This window comes from Aptenodytes patagonicus, chromosome 2 (genome assembly GCF_965638725.1).
Source record: "Aptenodytes patagonicus chromosome 2, bAptPat1.pri.cur, whole genome shotgun sequence".
Taxonomy (NCBI): domain Eukaryota; kingdom Metazoa; phylum Chordata; class Aves; order Sphenisciformes; family Spheniscidae; genus Aptenodytes; species Aptenodytes patagonicus.
In genome coordinates, this window is record NC_134950.1 from 14,146,939 (window position 1) to 14,165,801 (window position 18,863).

The 18,863-nt window shown below is 41.4% G+C and overlaps 2 protein-coding genes across 4 annotated transcripts in view; one reads left to right on the forward strand and one right to left on the reverse strand.

The window, feature by feature from the left end:
* The window catches only part of MRPL13 (mitochondrial ribosomal protein L13), a 41,864-nt gene extending 35,378 nt beyond the window's left edge, over positions 1 to 6,486 (forward strand). The window contains exon 7 of the mRNA XM_076329175.1: positions 2,511 to 6,486. Coding sequence (XP_076185290.1) covers positions 2,511 to 2,535 — 25 coding nt within the window. The 3' untranslated portion in view covers positions 2,536 to 6,486. The remainder of the gene's footprint in view (positions 1 to 2,510) is intronic.
* Positions 6,404 to 18,863, reverse strand: part of COL14A1 (collagen type XIV alpha 1 chain) — a 127,412-nt gene continuing 114,952 nt past the window's right edge. For 2 of the 3 annotated variants that reach the window (XM_076329171.1, XM_076329172.1), the window contains 3 exons: positions 9,809 to 9,886; positions 8,698 to 8,853; positions 6,404 to 7,337 (listed from right to left, as the gene is read on the reverse strand). In XM_076329171.1, the coding sequence (XP_076185286.1) occupies positions 7,012 to 7,337; positions 8,698 to 8,853; positions 9,809 to 9,886 (560 nt within the window). In that variant the 3' untranslated portion in view covers positions 6,404 to 7,011. Of the gene's footprint in view, positions 7,895 to 8,697; positions 8,854 to 9,808; positions 9,887 to 18,863 lie in introns of all 3 variants that reach the window. The other variant, XM_076329173.1, reaches the window with a different exon arrangement.

Sequence of the window (18,863 nt, forward strand, 5' to 3'; positions counted from 1 at the left end):
TGGGTGAATTTCTGAACCATGTCTTCTAGGAGATATAATTTCCTTTGTTCCAAATGCATAGTCTCAGTGCTTTGCTGAGGAAGGGCAAAAGCGCTGCCGTCAAAGAAGAACACTTTTGCATGGATTTGTCATTTATCAAAGAGCAGTTATCCACTGGTGTTCACAAGTAGTTCATAATTCTCTCTGAGTAGACAAGATTTTTGTGGGTTCATATTCTTCGTCTGACAAAATATTTGTAACACTTCTGCCAAAGGCAGTGTTTTTCAAGGCTTAGCTTTCCTAGTGCCAAGGACTCTTTAGAAGCAGAGATTGTGGCCTCCAAAAGCCAAGTACTAGTAGGCATAAAAGCCTACTGTGGCAGTAGAAAAGGCTTTAAAAACTTTTATATTTGTTCACACAAGTGTTTCAGTGTAGAAAATTCTGCCTTTAAGCTTCATTAACTTCGTAAGACTGCAAACTAAGAGTCCAATGTTTTGTGCAGTTAACTTCTAAGACAACAAGCATTAAGGTTGAAATACAGATTGCTAGCAAAAAAAAAAATTAAAAATTGGACTTTAACCCAAGAACAAAGTACTGTGAGATCCCTAGCTCTGAAGCACTCCAGTGTAACCCTAGATTGAAGTTTAAATGTGCCATTCAAAGAAAAATGCAAAATCCTTTGAGCAATGTGCAAGTGGCTGAATTGGCCTATAAAAAAGGAGTAATAACTATAAGCTGCAAGACAATGATGCCTGTACCATGCTGCATCTCTAAAATCCTTCAGCACTGGTCCACCTGTTGAGGATGGATGCAGTGATAAAACTTCTGCTAAATCACTGCTGAGAATTTTTCAAAATCCCACTCTCTTAATACACCACAAACAGTGTGATGTAATGAAATATATATTGTGGTATGCAGGGGTGAGATCTGAGTAACAAAATGTGGAATATTCCTGAGGACTGAAATCCAGGATTCTGGGAAATGTGACTTGACTTTCCAGTGCATGCTTTCCATCAAATGTTGAATATGTTCAAGTGCAACATTAAGCAAGTGTTTAAACAATGGATATGGTGCTTACAGCGGTTCTTTCATGCACAAAAGATACGAGTCCAAATGTTAATACAGAATATGTCATTTAAATGAAAAACAAAGAAGCTCTGTGATTCATTACAGCATGAACACTAGCTCGTCTTTATAGTTGTTCTTTAAAGCTCATAATCATCAAATTTTATACGATACATTTGAAATAGCACAGACTGAATTCCAGAGTTGCTTTCACAGAAGATCCTACGGGCTTGTACAAGAATTGCATGAATTACTTCACTTTGCAGTGCTATTGGTTGCAAAATGCTAGATCTGCAACATACGATTTTAATGACTAATTAAGTATTAGATTTCTGTATGGCATCTCTGCAGTCATCTGAACTCTCTGTCCCCAAAGCATCCATTGCTCTCTGCTTTTAATTTGCATTGGTGAACAAAATTAATGATAAAATTTACCACCATTGTAAATTTAACTTGGTTTACTGTTGTGGATTGCAGCTTTTCCTGTATTCCAGACTTTGTTTTCATTTAACTTCACAGCAAATCCACTGACTTAGTATCCCATTACATGTTTACAAAACCTTTGTTACTGCATCTCTTGTTCAGTTCTAGTGAGACACAGTTCGCATTACCTGTTTTGATTCATATATGAGAGAAACAATCAGAAGAGTCAAGAATAAAGGGCTGCTTTATTTATAACAGGTTGTATTGTTGCAGGTGGTGTGGTGTGTTTGCGTGTGGGTGCAGTGTGCTGTGAAGAGCAGCCCGTTCATGCTGTGCACACAGAATCTGTTAGGGATGTAGGCTTGCAGCCTGCCCTCAAACTTGGCATTCTTCTAAAAACCATGATCTAGTCTGATCCTGTGCCTTGTAGGTTCAGGGAGAATGCGGTTTCTGCGGCGAGTGGCTGTGTGGCAGGCAGAGTGAGTGACATGTGCTTGAATAGGAAATTGCAGAGGATTACAAATAGCAGTCTGTTGTCTGAATGTTTTCCACGTTTGTCATCCAAGCAGAACCTTTAAGATTCAAAGTAAATTCAAAATTTTTCTTTAAATAATCAGTTTTAATTTTTCTGGTAGTGTTGTGGTGGACTGTGCTGTTAACTTAAAACTTGCCATCTTATGCACGGATTATTCATTTTTTAAAAGTGGAGACAAATTAATACTAGTGTTTAAAGTCATTGCGAGACTGCATTCAGTTAAAGATGCTTTTTGTTTTGCTTAGGAAAGTAGGAGTGGCTCGTGAGAAACACCTTGACCAACTAGTCCTGATGTCTGTAAATTCTTAGAGGTCTTAGTGAACTTCTTTGATTTGTTCTGTCTTTTTAATGTAATCCAGAAAGTATTCATCAGCACAAAAACTTCAAGCACCAGAATAAGAAAATAAAAATAGATATGGCTGTTATTGCATCCTTAAAGCAAAGCCACTGTAGTTCCTGTACAATTCTTAAAAGTGCTCTTTTTTTTTTTTCTTTTTTTTTTCCCCAGACCTAAAGATTTTCGAAGGAAGTAATAACAAAGAAGAAGAACTGCCATCAGGAATGTCTCCTCCTTGAAAAAAAATTCTTCTAACATGGAAGCATCTGTGCATCTCAGTCAACCCTTCTATACAGAATGTTTCTGACAGGTGTTAGCAAACTTTATTTGGAAAGATTACAGAAATTACTGTATTTGAAACAGCTAAGAATGGATATTATGTTGTTGATGCCACCTGTACTCTGAGTTGTATGACCTGGTATTTGTTAATTACATTTGCTTTAATAGTATTATTAAAGAATTGATACATTTTTAATGAATATTTACATCTCATGGAAACAGTACATTGTTTACTGAAGTATCTCGCTTTAAAAGTTGCAAAACTTGATTTCCATGCAGTAAGAGCAGCGAATAATTATGTTCAGAGAGCTCCCACGAACGGCACAGTGTCGGTAAATAGTCTGATTTGCTTTTCTGGTAAAACAGGTGATCGATCCATCTTTACACAGCTTGGTGAATAAGAGGATGCCAGTCTTAGTACAGAAAAAGGAAGTTGTTCATGTAGAACTCGTTCTCTCTTTGGGGGATGTGAAAAAAAAAAAAAACCAACAGTGGCTTGAGCTGTTGATTACTTCTGTAATATATTGTGCGGTTCTCCCGAAAGCCTCTTCTAGAATGCGGAGTGTATATACCGTATGAAATTCACGATTAGATTTTGCTGCACACATGTCTATGCAGGCCTGCAGTTTCCTTATCTTTTTAGGTGAGTATACCCACTGCAGTTACTGTGGTGGTGGTAAGCAAAATCAAACTTATTCCAGAGCCAAATTGCATTAGAAAAACACAGCTCTTCAGAGGAAGCAGTGCACGTACCAAACATGCGTGCATGCCTACTGTAGTCCTTTCAGAGATAAGAAAAATATTGTTAAAAGATGCATCTTGGAGAAATGAGGAAGTGGTGAGATTTCTGATGGTCATTTTTTATGTCCCGTGGGAGTTTATCTCGCAGTCTTCAGCAGCCTTCTAGAAAGAGTGTTTCTGCCCAAATCTCATTTTGATTCAAGTCACGCAAACACGCCTGCCTTACTTAACAAATGTATTAAAGAATGAAGCAGCAACATTTTTCTTATGAAAACCAAATAAGAAAACTAATGTGTTGAATGATGCAAAATAAGTTTTAAAAATTATTTTGCTTCTGCAAATTACTTCCCTGAAGTTCATTACTGCTTTTCTGTCCAGATAACCCTCAAGCCAAAGCTGTTGTGTAGATAAATGACACACCTGTTGTTTTCTGTATAGTAAAAGGTGCTGATATGTTATCATCTGCCAAATTTTACAATGTTTGGTGAGGAAAATTTGTTTTCTATATCTGTTGTACACAAGCATCATATAAGAAGAAAAGCATTGTTTTATTTATAATCATATTTCATTATATGAAATAACGATTTGGTTTCAGGCGTTTCTTTGGCATTCAGATGAGCTTATCCTGGGAACCGTTCCTATCCAGTGAATGTGCAGACTTCATTTCCAAGTCAGTAACCACATGTAATTAACTAGTAAAAGTATTTTTAAAAGGAGTAGGTTAAAGTAAATGCTCCTTTTTGTGTAAGGACACAGTATATCATATACTTTATTGGTAAGATCTGGGTGGCATCAGCTGTTCATCATGTGCTGAATACTTTACAGTTGGCAACTTCAGTTTCTTAGGCCGGCTGGAAAAATACGAGACACTCGTGATTATTCAGAGACTGAATTTTGGAGAAAATGTTGACCATCTGCATCTCTCTTTCTTACTTTTTCTGGCGAACGTAGAAATCCTGAATAATGTTTTTATAACTTGGTAGTGCCCACTGGTTACTTTTCATTACCAAGGTGTACCCAGCAAGTGAACGTATGACCGGTGATACATGAAGCGTCTGGTTAGTGGGGTGCCAGTAAATGTCATTATAAATACAAAGTTAAACTAACTAGTGCAATTAAAGTTTGTGCATTAGTATGTAAAGTAAGTTAGAAAATTGTAGTGAGTATGCCTACTTTATTACCCCCAAGTAATCGTTTGTTTGATTCGCTGCATGTACATCCCATATGGCGCGAGGGGGATGATGGTTGTGTTGGTGGCCAGTCGGGTGCGTGTCCCAGAGCTGGGGACCCCACAGGCCGGGGGCACCCGGGTTCCCCGTGGGCAGAAGGGTGCAGTGCTGCTCCCAGCTGCGCCCCCAGCCCGGGCAACTGGGGACCAGTGCAGGAACTGTTGGAGGGGCACAGCGTGGGTGACACCAACCGCACAGCACAGGCACGCTCAGGGATTTGGTCAGGCTGTTACTGTTCATTTCAAATATGGGGCAAATAAATAACACCAATTGCCTTATTTTGAAGCGTTTGACTATGTCTATGCTGTCTTCCGCACGTCCCTGGTTTTGCCCTACTGCTCTTCCTGGTCCCACAGGAGCTTGAGATTTGGATATAGCCTTGCTTGACGACCAGTCTGGGGTGCAAATTAATTATGAACTGTAACGTGAGGCTCAAAGTCTTTCTGAGATGACACAGGCAGAATTGCTTGAACGCTGATTTTCCATCAGTGACCGTCTCAGAGTCGCTTCCACAGGACCTACAATTTGGCACATCATGGGGAAGACTCTAGAAGGTGTCAGTACAACACATGGGTGGGGGAGTGCCAGCCAGGAAGGGGGCAGAGAGAGAGTTCACATTCGGGGCAAGTTAACGTGGGTGTTCACAGCCAAGTGCAAGCAGGTAAGTTAGTTAATCATGTGATGCACCCATAACCTTTAATTTTAGTAATATCTCTCTGTCAGCTATGTGTGCCAGGCTATGATAGGCACGTGTGTGCGCACACAGCCGTGCTCACTTGGTGCTGAAGTATTCTGTAAACTGGGGGTAAGCTGCTTGAAGGTGAAGTCCGTAAGATGAGCGATAGTTTTCTACCTTCTACTTTAAATGCATGTCCAGGTAAGGAAATGACATTCAACTCACGTTTCCATCAGCTTCTCTCACCTTTCTCTAAGGAAGTGGTGGGAGCTAGGGGTGAGAGAAATAACAGGAGAACAGAAACACAGCATAGAAAGTCATACAGCCACCTAGCCAGGTCTTGCCCTGGGATATACACAGCTGTGGGTGTTAGTCACGTGTATAAATGTTTTGTGTTACTAACGAGGCTGAATTCTAGGCCAGATAATGTGAGATCACACAGCAAAGGTACCAGTTTGTCTTCTTCCTGGTGAGCTAAGAGGGTGTCTGGCAGTGGCCAGAAGCAAAAGCTTCTTTCTTTCTTTACTGGTCTTTCTTTAACTGAGCACGAACAGATCGAACCCACTCAGGGGCAAGCAGGAACACAGTCCTGGGATCCACAGGCCATCCTCGCTACGTGTCTTTATAGGGCTGGATTAGAAGTGGTCCGAATCTATGCTTTCAACTTAAATGAACATTTCTGAGCTGCTATGTTAAATCCTGCTTTGATGCTTAGTCTCCATAGTACCGTTCAAAGCTGTTCATTGAGTCACTTTATAATTTACCTGGTTTGCTTTAACATAATGAATTGCTTTGTGCTCCTCAAGTGGTTGGGTTGGGGTTTTTCCTTCCTCTCGTCATTCGCTGATCCAAGTTGCCTTCGCGACTACACCTGCCAGTCTTTTGACCTTGGCGTGTCAATATGTAAAATCTCACGTCCATAGATGACACGACCACCTCATCCCATAGTTACTCTCTACACTGTTCATATATAATTTTAAAAATAAGGCTAAATATTGTTTCTACTAAGTGCCTATATCCTTTAAAATAAAACTGTTGCCCAAAAGTGTTGAAAAGGAAAATGTACTTTCTTCTCTTTACATTCTGTTCCCCAAATATGCATACAGTTGTTCCAAGCTAAAAATCAATCAAATACAGAATTAATGTATAAAAGCTTGCCACTTTTATTTGCGTACAAAACAGAAATGAAAGAGGTTCACAATAAATTATCAGTGTGCTCCCACGGAACATTCTTGTGTATTTATATAATGTGGGTTAAAAAAAATATTCCATTAACATAAGATTTCTTTGCAAAAGTAATAGCTGGGTTCAAGGAAACCTGATTATGCATTGTTCTCTGGTGAGTTTAGTAGGGTTACTCTGCTAGTAAAGCAATTCATCCAAAACTAACGGAACATAATCAACGGGAAAAACATGGATTAAAAAAAACCACATTAACTTCTCTGCATGGTTCTACGTACACCAACTAGCCTGATGCGGTTTTTTAGATACAGTTTGAATAGTGCAGGGAACAGTACTCCAGAGAAAGATCTACAAGTGACCTTTCATCATCATCTAGCACCAACCCACTAACATACTAAGTTTCTGGCATGCAAGATAATTACCGTTATTTGTTGTGTCAACTGGCCACGTACATTCTTTTTCTCCTTTAATATAAGAGCCTGTAAACATCTTCCGTGACAGGTTAGGCACCTGGACAAAAGGCCAAACACGGATGCACATAACACATTTCCCTTTTTTAAACAGTTCATCGAGAGGGTTTTTTTCCATTCGCCCTTTTGCGTACCGGAGTCTTGACGCTCCTTTTGGCTATCTTCCTTGTGAAGCGACTAATTCCTGGGGATCTCAGTTCAACGGCTTCCGTCTCTTCTCGAACAGGAGTAAACTCTGGTTGAGCAAGATGAGGTGATGGATAGGAGGACTGGGAGTATGGGGATGGTAAGGGGTAGGACCCCTGAACTACGTACAGCTGTTGCTCACCATCATAAAGGTCCTCGGGGTCATAGATTTGGTAGGAGTTATGTGGCAACTGCACTACTGGGATGTCTTGATCAGTTGGCTCACCGTATCCACCTTAACCCACCACCACCAAGAGTATTCATACGGTTAACACAGGAGAAGGGGAGTAGAAAATTAAAGCACTCATTAGGAAATTGACATTTTACATATAGATATACATAACGTGTGTGAGTATATATATAATCTTTAAATACACATCTTCTATTCACATAAAGGAACAGTGGAAACATTTAACAAAATTAATAAGCTGGAGCAATTGGAAACCCACCAACAGACAGCCAAGTTAGTTGGAAACCACCACCAGAATTTGTCAAATGTCCAGTTGTAATACTGTGCTTATTATACACTGCACAATCTGCCTGCTTTAGCTTATTCCAATTAGGGTCTAGAATACACGATTAACAGGCAAAAACGGGTCAGGCAATAATTTTTAGCAGTGCAAGGAAGCTAAGTGCATGTACAGCAGCTAGTAAGTTCATTAGTGGTAGTCAATATCGTTGATGGAAAGCACAGAGCAGTTCAGCGTCCATCTCTGACCTTCAGCCAAATGAGACCTGAACCAGAATGAGCCTTTCACCTTCTGGATTGGTAGCCATTGTAAGGGATTGGGCCTTAAAACAGGAAATGAACAACGGGGAGGGGAGGGGAGGAGAAAAGGATAGGAAGAGACGACAACAAAAACATTCAGGTAAGTAAAACGTACAAACCAGCTCACGGGCAGATTAAACCGTCAACATCAAACAAATATGCCTTATGTGTAACATTTGTAGTAACTAGCGCTTTACTAATAAATTTCGATTTTAGGTTGGGCGACATAATTTTTGGCAATTGTGTTAACCTCCTCCCACGGCCTCTCCGTGCTATAACGAGACGGGAAAGTAAGACACAGAGAAGATGTAGAAAGAATCATTTTCTCCAGATTGCTTCACTGGTTAATGACGGACACGTGCATCCCTGTGTCAGGTTACACTACTAGGGGTTTAGTAAGGGTCATGCTCTCATGCCATTCGGAGGCACATGGAAGAGGAAGTTGAGCAACACGTTTGAAAAACTACAGATGTAAAAACTCTGCTGTCACAAACATTAGGAGGTGGGGATTGAACACACAGACTGTTCGGCTGAGAGGGAGCAGGCTCGTACAACTACACAAACACGTACAGGACAAAAACCCACTAGGCGGGATCCGTTTTACAGGCCGGGACCAGATGGTGGACTTCCTTTGGTCACTACGCTGGGGTCACCTTCTCTTCACGCTGCAGTCCCACAAAATGCAGCAGCGCTGGACACGCACGGTTTTAGGGAACTACCACGTTTTAGCGCAAGGTTCACCAGTAGCCTCCATCTTACTTTGGCTGTTAGAAAATGCCACCCCCGCCTCTGCAAACGGCAGCCGCCCCGGCTCCTGACTACTCACCTCCCATGCCGTAACCAGCGCAGGAGGATGGATCACAGTACCCCGGCGGGCCAGAAGCACCCTGTGAGCCCGGGGGCCCCATGTGGCCGGTGGGACCTCGTGGGCCTGGAGAACCTGGTGGTCCTGGACTGCCAGTTCGACTTTCTCCTGGAGGTCCTGTGTAGAAGGGGGAGATGAAACATCTGAGCAGCGTCTTTCATAAAGCAGTGAGTTGAGGCCACCTTGGCAGGCCTGGTGCTTGGAAACCATGGCACTGAGCATGCTACAAACACTTCCAAGAGAGAGTTTGAGCAGAGGAACTGGGGATCCTGGCTCCGACTCCCCCGGGCAAGCTGAGGGAAAGGCTGCAGCGTTCCTCTGGCAAGGAAGGCAAAGCAGCGGCCAGAGAGGAGGCTCGTCAGGAACGGGGAACCGCTGCTTCATCTTCCTTGCCAGAGACAGCTTTTAGCCAGAAATTTATACTAGAGCAAATGTTTCACCAAGTGTCAGACATTTGGAAGGGCAGTTTTGGGGTGGGGGGGGAGGACAGCCCTGGATGCCTATGCAGCTCCTGATTCACCCACTCCCTTTCAGAACAGCTTCTGGGTAACGCCAGCCTTGATACTGGTGCTCTAATGGCCAGAATATCCTAACGAAGGCAATGCAATTTTATGCCTGTTTCAACAGGACCTGGATATCGCCCTCTCTGCTTTTTCAGGCGCTAAATTTAAATCCCCGTGATTAATGTGCTTAATTAATATACATTTCTCTGTCAAGTTACAGTTAGGTATGACCTTGAGTCAATGGGAAAACAAATGCAATTAGTCCAGATTTTTTTCCCTTCCAGACTCCATCTCTGAAAAAAAACCCTAAAATATTAAAAAAGAAGGTTTTGGAGAAGCAGTTTATCACAGGGAAAAGGAAAATACTTGTGTGACTGATGACACCATCACATGACACAGCGCAACGTCCTATTGCATAGTAAGAAAATTACGACAGTTAAGATGCCTGAACTACTGACCGTTCTGCTGCTTAAGCCTTAGAAGTGGAGGACAGAGCCATGCAGGTCTTAGCTGCTTTGCACACGGGTCAGAGTGGTCTAATCCAGGTGTCCCAAACTTAACAACTTTACCTGTAGATCCTGGTGGGCCTCGGGGTCCTTGTGTTCCCACACCTGGATTGCCTTTTTCTCCTTTCTCGCCTGGTAAACCTAAGGAAATAGTACTCTGATCAGAGTCACATTTTGAACAAAACTGTGCGCAGTGTTTATTATTTAACCGGGATTATAGTTCCATATGTTATTTTTCATGTAAAAACAGATGGCAAAGAAGGAAGGAGGTAAAAATAAAGAATTACTTGGTTCTTTTTCCCTCCCTTCCCTGACAGCCTCTCAAGGGAAACATGGCATTCCTGGGGTCTTAAACATTCCTCCTGCCATGGTGGTTTCATCGAGGTGGTATGCAGAGGCATCGGCCAGTTTCCAGGCTGCACTTCCTGCTGGAAAGCTGCCTCTGGACTACACCAAGGTACAAGTATTGTAAGTCAGAAGGATCCTCAGAGCTTCACAAAGCTGTCTATAAATTACTGTGTGGCCCAGAGAAGTCACATTTTTTAATGTGACAGACAATTTTCCTTCAAACATTCACCCACCAAACAGTGGTTCAGCACAAGATGGTTCTATGCATAAATGGAGAGAGTTATCGTGGGTTATTGCAGTCTTGCTAAAACACAAGAAAGGAGTTCCAGCACAGTCAAAATCTGTCCCCCCAAACAAAGCCCAGTCTAAGAGGTTCCCAGCCACAGAAGTCTGATGCTCCAACATGCACAGCCACTGAGTTGTGTCCCCACACTTGCTCATGGCCCTGAATTTCAATCATTGGGTCTGATCCATGGAGATCACAGATCTAGTAATCCAGAGAAGGCACTACCTTCTTCCAGCTTTCCATCTCCTTCTGCACTACCACTATGGCATCCTATAAAAACACCTTCTATAAGCAGCGATCACAATGAGCAGTGTCAAATTAAAGTAGGTGTCAAAACTACAAATTCCAGAACCTGAGTTTCCACCGGCGACTTGGAAACTCTCATAAAGTCTGTGTTTGATTTGGATGGCTCAAAGACACAAAATCCAGGCTGGTTTGTGGGACTTTCCCCCCATTTTCCAGACCTCCCAGCACTGGTAATTGCTCTCCCTGCTTCACAGCTTCCACACTTTCAGAGTCAAAGCCAATAGAGAGCACCTTCATAAAAACAAAGCAGAAAGAAAACATCTGCTACCCTTGATGGGGCAGCATCTACAATTTCAACTGACTGGCCTCCTTCCTTCCCTTCTGCTCAGGTAACTATTACCTCTTAGGGAAAAACATCTGGAAGACACCTCATTTTTTGCAAGGAGCCACAGAAGATTTTTTTTTCCTTCCTAAGCTAATTTCTGATGGAAGCAAATAAGTAAGCACAAACTCTTAACTGTGAAAAAAATTGTAATTAAACCCCATCACTGACAAAGAATTGCTCACATCGAGTTTACAAAGTAAGAGTCTACTGAATTACAGGGGATTTGGTATCTGCTGAGGAGTTCTAGGTCTTCTACATAACAGGTGGCTTCCAGGGCAATATACCATGTAGCCCAATCACTGGAAAACACAGGGCACACCGCTGCAATCAGTAGCTACATACTGAGCACACCATTTTTAACCAAAGCATGATGAGCTCTTTGTCTTACCTCTACAAGGCTTTTTGCCACTGTCCTGGCATAGTTGAAGTATTTCCTGTTTCCATTTTGTAGCTTTTATTTCCTTTGGTTGCACAATTTTGTTGTTGAGTTAAAAAAAACGTCTTTCGGTGACCAGTTATTTTATCACAGAGAAATTACACAACCATAGCCACTTCTCACAGCATTTTCCATTAGCGGGTCTCCAAAGCTTTACAAGTGTCTCTAGTAACACTGTATTTTACAGGAGAGACTTGGCCACCAAGAGAAGAAATACCATGGCCAAAATAAATTATCAGGAAGCAGCAAAAGAGAGCAGGTGTGATAATTTGGGTGATGTTCATACCATTATTTTGCAAATAGCAGGTATCTTCCTCTTGCTTCCAGAGGATATTGGGTGAGGCAGAGCAAGGTCTTGTATGCCTCATCCCTGAATTTATGGATAACGGAATATTTGCACAATTACTACTAAAAGTGACATCTTTGTGTTTGGTTGTCCTGACCGTTCAGTCATTTGATGACTACAATGCTGCAGCAGTTTCTTCTGAGTCTAACGTTATTCCCTATCTATGTCAGCACATGTTAGAAGCATTACCAAACGTTCCTTTGACCAGTGTAGGAACACAAGTGCCAGGGCGTACCCCAGAATGTGTTCTGACCTGGAGACTCTAAAACATGTTGATTTGATTACTGTAATTCTTCATTTCCTGAATCACCTGCCAAGCTTATTGGCAAATTCTTGCTCGTATCACTCTCAGTAGCCAGATTTCTGATCACATAAGCTTGTTATCCCATGACTGGCACTTCACACTGACTTCCAGGGATGCTTCACAGTGATATTCAAGGACCTGGAATTCTTGTGACCGTGGGCTGGGTTCTCCTTTGCTGGTTTAATACTTTCACCTCTGCTTACTGTGACACTCAAGGCACAGTGAGTGCCTCCTCCCCTGTTTAAAATCTTAGGTGAAATTCTCAAAACGATCTACAACCACAAGTCTCAAAACCTACAGAGCTGCCACAGAGCTAGCTTTTCAAAGGGCATTTAGGCTTGGCAGAGGAATGAAGCCTAGTCTGATGCACACAACTCATTAAGCACCTACACTCGCTCTAGAGTACCTGAAGAGAGCTAGGCATTTGGGATAGGTTACAGAAGCCAGAGTGCTAAGGTGGTCACAATAAAATAAAGAAGAAATGCTAAAGGGAGGCATGCCATGAATGTACCCCTCTAGGAACAGCTCCCAGAGCTGACTCACCAGGGCACACATTTTACCTCTCTATCTACCTCTCTAGAGAAACAGGTAAACACATGCACACTGAAAGATTTAAATGATAACAGCATCATGATCCCACTAGTTTTTATGAGCCCTAGTCTGGGTAAGAGGCCAGTAGGGTTTCAGAGGGCTGTGGTCAATAGGGTTTCAGGGGTCTCCTCTCCTCTTCTCTAGTGCCCTTCCATTTTCCAGCATATTTGAGCCCCCCGAACTCCAGAGCTCATTCCACAGTGCAGACAGCAGCACAAAGTGGCTCTGCCGTGCTGAGACCCGTCTCTCCTGTGCTGAGACCCATCCCACATGCAGGCTCTGCAGATTTTTAGATGGTGGCATATAGCTGAAATCCAGAAATCTTGGATGTTCAAGTGTAGACAATCTTGATGATGTGGCTTGGATACATGACTGTATGTTCTCCCCTACTCAATGGTTCTGACTACCACCTCAGGATGCATTAGGCCAAAAAGATTAAGAACAGCTCTAGCCTAACTGCTCAAAAACTTATCAGGGAGAGGGAGGCCTTGTTTCAGACCTTATTCCAAGATCTAATATCCAAAACGCAGAGGAATATATTCATCAAACTGGACCACAAGACCTTCTCCCAGTGGTGGTAGTAGGTAGGAAAGGAACGCAGCTTCAAATTTCCTGAAATTATGCTCTAACCATTTAGCCACTGGAGAAAAGCTGGAGAGGAACTAGCACCGCCATCTCTTCCATCAAGCCTCCTTCACATCTAATCTTCCTATTTTCTATCTTGCTTGTACACCACAGCTTTCTCTTACAACTAAATTAGTTCCTACTAGCCTTTTGCAGGTAGATAACGAGCAACCTCTGGCCAAACTACAAGAGCAGTAAAAGCAATGTGACCAGGTTGATGAAGGTGTAGCCTTGAGCTAATACAACCTCGTTGCTAAGGAAGGGCTCAGCACCGTTAATACAACCCCTTTGGTGATCTCAGAACAACAGAGCAAATTTGTGTCTGACTGCTGTATACTAACATACTGCAGTACACCTACCTTACCCTCATGGTTGTACAAGGTACGTATTGCTCTTGTTCAGACTGTTTTAGACTTTCAGATTATAAACTGCCCAAAAGGTAAGTTTCAGGAATTTTATAGCCATAGCCTTTGGTAGCACTAGCTCCTAAATCTCACTGAAGGTCAATGGGTCTTAAGTGTTTAAATTACTCAGGTATCTTGAAATTTGCTAACATCTTTTCTTCTGGGATTCTTAGCAATGTAATACATGGGATTCCTGCTCTCAGAGGCTGTCTTCCAAGTCCAGTATGAATCTCCTGTTTGCAATCCAGCATTTGGTTAGCAGACATTGCAGTTTCAGTCAGAAGTGCTATCCAGAACCTTTGATGAATGATTGCATTGCATAGTGTACGTAGGAAGCAGTCCTAGGTGGCAGATACACTCTCTAACCTACACTTATATTCCTGGGGGAACCTGCCAAAAACACACGTCATCTGTGATCAACAACAGAATTCCATCCATTTTAAAGACAAATTTCTCAGGCAAACCTCTTGTCCTGCATTCCAAATGCACTTTCCAGATACCTAAAATTTGCTTAGCCCTGGCTTGCTTCAAACGTACGGAGAGACTCCTCTGTTGCAATTCGCTACTTCTGCTCCAGGCCTTTTAACAAGGTAAACTCATCTAAATTGTCTCTTACCATACGTGCTCTGTAAGGAAATGCTTGCCATTTGTAAAAGGCAAAGTCTGTATGTGTGGATTGCTTTGATCATAAGAAGACTGGCCCATGATAACCATCTGGAATCTACACAGATGTTTAGTACAAGGACCATTGCTTATCCTACTGTATGATAACATTACACGGTGACTTCAAAGACAATTGCCACAATGTTTTCAAATCACAGCCTTCCATGCACTCAATTATTATTCTTTACACAAGAACACACACCCATACGCAATGTTCACAGAATAAACTGCAGTAAGAAATTATAAATATGGAACAAATCTACTCAGGCTAAAAATAAAATATTAATTCTGGAACAAGTTATGAAGCTCTTGCGCAGGGCAAACCTTCTTTGAAATCACACGGATATCAAGTTCCTAAAGCAAACGTACTGAAAGCCAAGATACAAGTCTGCTTCAGGTTTCTTTTAGTCTAATTTCCAGTAAAGTTTACCCAAGTGAAAGAGAACATAAACACTGAAGCAAGAATACCCTACTCCTAGGGCAAAACTCACGAGTTAAAATCGAGCACTCCACGGGCTCCCCTAATGGACTTTCCACCAAAGCTCTTTAATGAGAGTAAGTTAACAGCTTCACAGACCTCTTGGTCATAGTTAATGACTCCCTCCTATAAATGACAGAACGTTCAAAATTCTCCCATTTCGCTTTCTGTCAAGGTCATCTTTGCGTTTCATTAGAGCATAGCTTACAAAAAGTCAACCAGACGAGACATCACTCTCCATGTAAGTTACCACAATGGTTAATCACTCTCAGGGATAAAATGTGTATCAAAATTTGTCATTTGAGTTAGAGTGGCTTCAAATTCCGGGAACTGTTTTCATATTTGTGCTCTGGACATACTTCAGCAATACCATCAAACTGTCTCTCCCTCTTCATGCTAACCACTTTTTTATGTCTTGTCCCCATCCAAAGTAAGCAATGGCCTGGGTTCAGCCCCATGGAGATCACAAGCAACTGAAATCAATTATTTCCAATGCTCTGCTAAAGATACCTCTGATAGCATCAGTTATTAAAAACGAAACCAAGATCATCAATACATTCCCTCGCAAAGAAAATTAAATGTCCATGGTTTCTGCATGAAAGGAAATCCTAGGAATTGCTTATCTGTTTTTGTCTTTAAGAGAATACTGTCCTTTGAGGAGAACTGCATATTGCAATTAAGAAAAACTAGACTGCTACCAAAAATGTCCTCTTTCAAAGACGTTCAGTGGTAACCATAATGTATAATAACACAGGGTGATTTTTTTTTTATCCAGATGAAGCTAAAATTGGAAATAAAAATATTTAATTGACTCAACTGGCAAAAGTTCCATTTAATTCCATTGGAATTTTGCCATCAGACCTGTAAACATGTGGCTTTTGATAACACATGTTTAATTAACTCTTTCATATGAAGCCAGAAAGCAAATATGGATGAAGCTATACTTGAGAATAGTGACTTTCCCAGTGACAGCTTAGGTATTTATTATATTTTAATCATAGTGGGATGGAGTGAGTAGCCATAAGTTTTGTGCATCACTTCAGGACACATCATAAGAGCAGAAGTCCACCCAGCAGTTAGAAGAACAACTGCATTTTCACAGCATCTGAAAGCTAGCAGTGCCTCAGCATAATTTTTACTATGGCTTTTACATTTTCCTCAAAGTTGAGAAAACTACCCACATATTATAGAAATAACTGAAAAAAAGAAAAAACCCACGCTGAATCTTTGTTTTTATATATTACTTTGCATAAGTCCAACTGCTTTCTGAGCACTCAGAAGCTAGACACTAGTTATTTAAGTCCCAGTTCATAAACATAAAATCAAAACAAAAGATGTTCAAACTAGCTGAAATAGAAATAGAAACCAGTGCTGTGCACTAGTTAAAATAAAAATAGAGATGAGTGTTGTGAATAATCAGTGCTTGGGTTTGGTTTTTTCTGAACTCCTATATTTATGCAAATATGTAAGAAAACAAAATGCTAGTAATTTATCTAGGATTATGTACTACAGGGGACTGATAACACAATGTGGCCTCCTTAATGTTTAAATGACTGGTCCAATTCAAATGGCCTGTTGGGGCACCAATAAAATGTTAATATTGCTAACAAATATTGAGATTGCCAGAGATGTTGCTTTTTACATCATTAGAAAAATACCACAGATAAACCCCGCAGCGTACGGCTAAAACAATAATCAACTGGGGAAACTAAATAACAAATGTCTAAGTGTGATCCTAATCCATTCACTTATGTCTACACTGGAAAAAATAGATCTCAGCTGGCAACAGACACTGACAACTGAATCTGTCGAGAGAATGATTTATCCTTTCTCACTGAGGTGGTCTTTCTTGGAAGGACCAGCTCAGTGTGTTACTAGTGAGAGAATACATTCGGGAATGGGACACCCCGGACCTAGAAGTTCAAGTGGAGGTTTCTAACAAAACTCTAAGACACTCTCTCAATCCAAGCCTCCTTCCAAAACATCTGATTAATGCTTGGCAGAGTGACAAGGTAAACAAGGGAAAAGAAGTTACTGGCCAGGCAAGTTAGCAGGGAAGTTCACTGATCTCAAGATCTCTCACTGCTTACATTTTCCAGTAAAGCTCTCTTTGGTGCATGATTTCTAACCAGTTCCACACGCTGCTTTCAGAAGTTCCCCCTTCTCACAGGCTGGGACGAATGGGTGGTGGGCAAGAGAGGTGAGTAGGAAGAAATGTCTAGCCTCCCCCCACCTTTTCTCTTCCCACTCTACCAGCACCTTGCCATTCAGCTCAGAGCCAGTAACAGGTTTTTGCAGCAATCCCAATAGTTTGAACTCTGAGGGAAAAAAGGCAACACTCTGCTAAATAGACAAACCAGTCTTTTTTCCCTTCTAACGTCTATTGCTTTTTAGTACGCTCTGTGGACACTGCTGTCACTGTTGCAGTGTATTTTCTGCACTTAAAGGTGGAGGATGACTTTTCAGAGTTGCTAATCTGGCACTGGTTTTGAACATTAAATTGACTTCATATACAACAAAAATGCTGATGACATCAGCAAAAAGAAACACATTGTTCATGAAGACTTCCAAGTGGCTGGCTGGAGATCTTCAGGACAGGACTATACATTGTGACTTGCTGAACAAGTTAAATACAAACAGCGCTTCAGAACACAGCAAGGGATGGGGTCTGTCCATTTACCCTCCTCTCTGTATTCACTGGAGACTAAAAACCCTTCCATCTAGAAGCAGAGGAATTTTAGTCTGCTACTTCACTGTATGATATGTAGTTAGGAATCAAGTGAGAATTGGGAATGCACAAGAAACTTCCAATCTCCACAAGCATGATGCTGGTAAAAGTAATTATTCTATTTTTTTTCCCTAGGTTCTGAATGAGCTTCTTCCTCTCCCTTCCAGGTTCTGTGCAAGGCTCCGGTTACGTGAATGTCCTAAAAACCGTTTCACTCAAATAAAGCCAATTATTTTGTCTTTAAGTTTACACATAGATTCTTTTTTCTGAAAACAATCTCATTTTAAGCTATAAATACTGTAAAACACTCCCAACATTTGGCATCACATTTTATGAAAATCTGCAGAGAGCCCTGGCTGACTGATTATAGTTCTTGAAGTAAGCTTGATAAGTGCTTGCTCTCTACCAAGTATGAATCTCCCCACAAGCACTACCTGCCAAAATCAGTCCCTTCTAACATCAGTTATCTCTAGAGACAGGAAAAGAATAATATTCTTTTTTTTAATGTGCTTTTACCCCTTCTGTACTCACTCTATTATCAATGCTGTTTCCCAGATATTAATAATCAGCAGTGAGTTAACCTACATCATTTAAATGACTATATCTAATCACTCTGTGATTTCATAGTACTACAACGTGCGGGCCTGGGCCTCAGCACAACAAATAAAATGGAAAATACATGCTAAATGTCAGACAGGTTTCCCTTTTTGTAACCTGCATTTTGGTTCCTCCATTCCTGAAGCCCCAGCAAAATATTCTGTGTACTTAAACAGTTCCTGCCTGAGAAGCCATTCAAAATACACTAGTATTTTAAGCAATGACCCTGAAAACTGCATTCAGTCTCTCCGGGTCACCACTTTTGAAGTCAGTTTCTCACGTGCCGCCTCTTCCAATTTTCTTTCCTACTTGCTTCCCACCCCCTCATTCCTCCTTTTTTCTGGACAGTGTCTGGTCTCTGCTCAGCTGGAGCAGGCAGCAGCATGACTGAGAGGCTAGTACCCTAAACCTTGTCTCTTTTTTCAAGAAGGCAATTAGAATTACAGTCTTGAGGGGAAGAAAGGACCCACAGACTGACAGGTTCACTCAAAGGCTTTCTTTTCAAAACAATGTTTTAACTCTGGTCATCATGGCTACTGTGATCTGGAACTATTAAGCTCCTGAACTGAACAGCCTTCATAGCAATTCATTTTTAAAATCCCATTTTAGATTTTGCAACAGCAACACCAATTCATTGCTCTTGAATATCGCATTTGTCTCTTGGGTTTTTGGTGACTTCCTC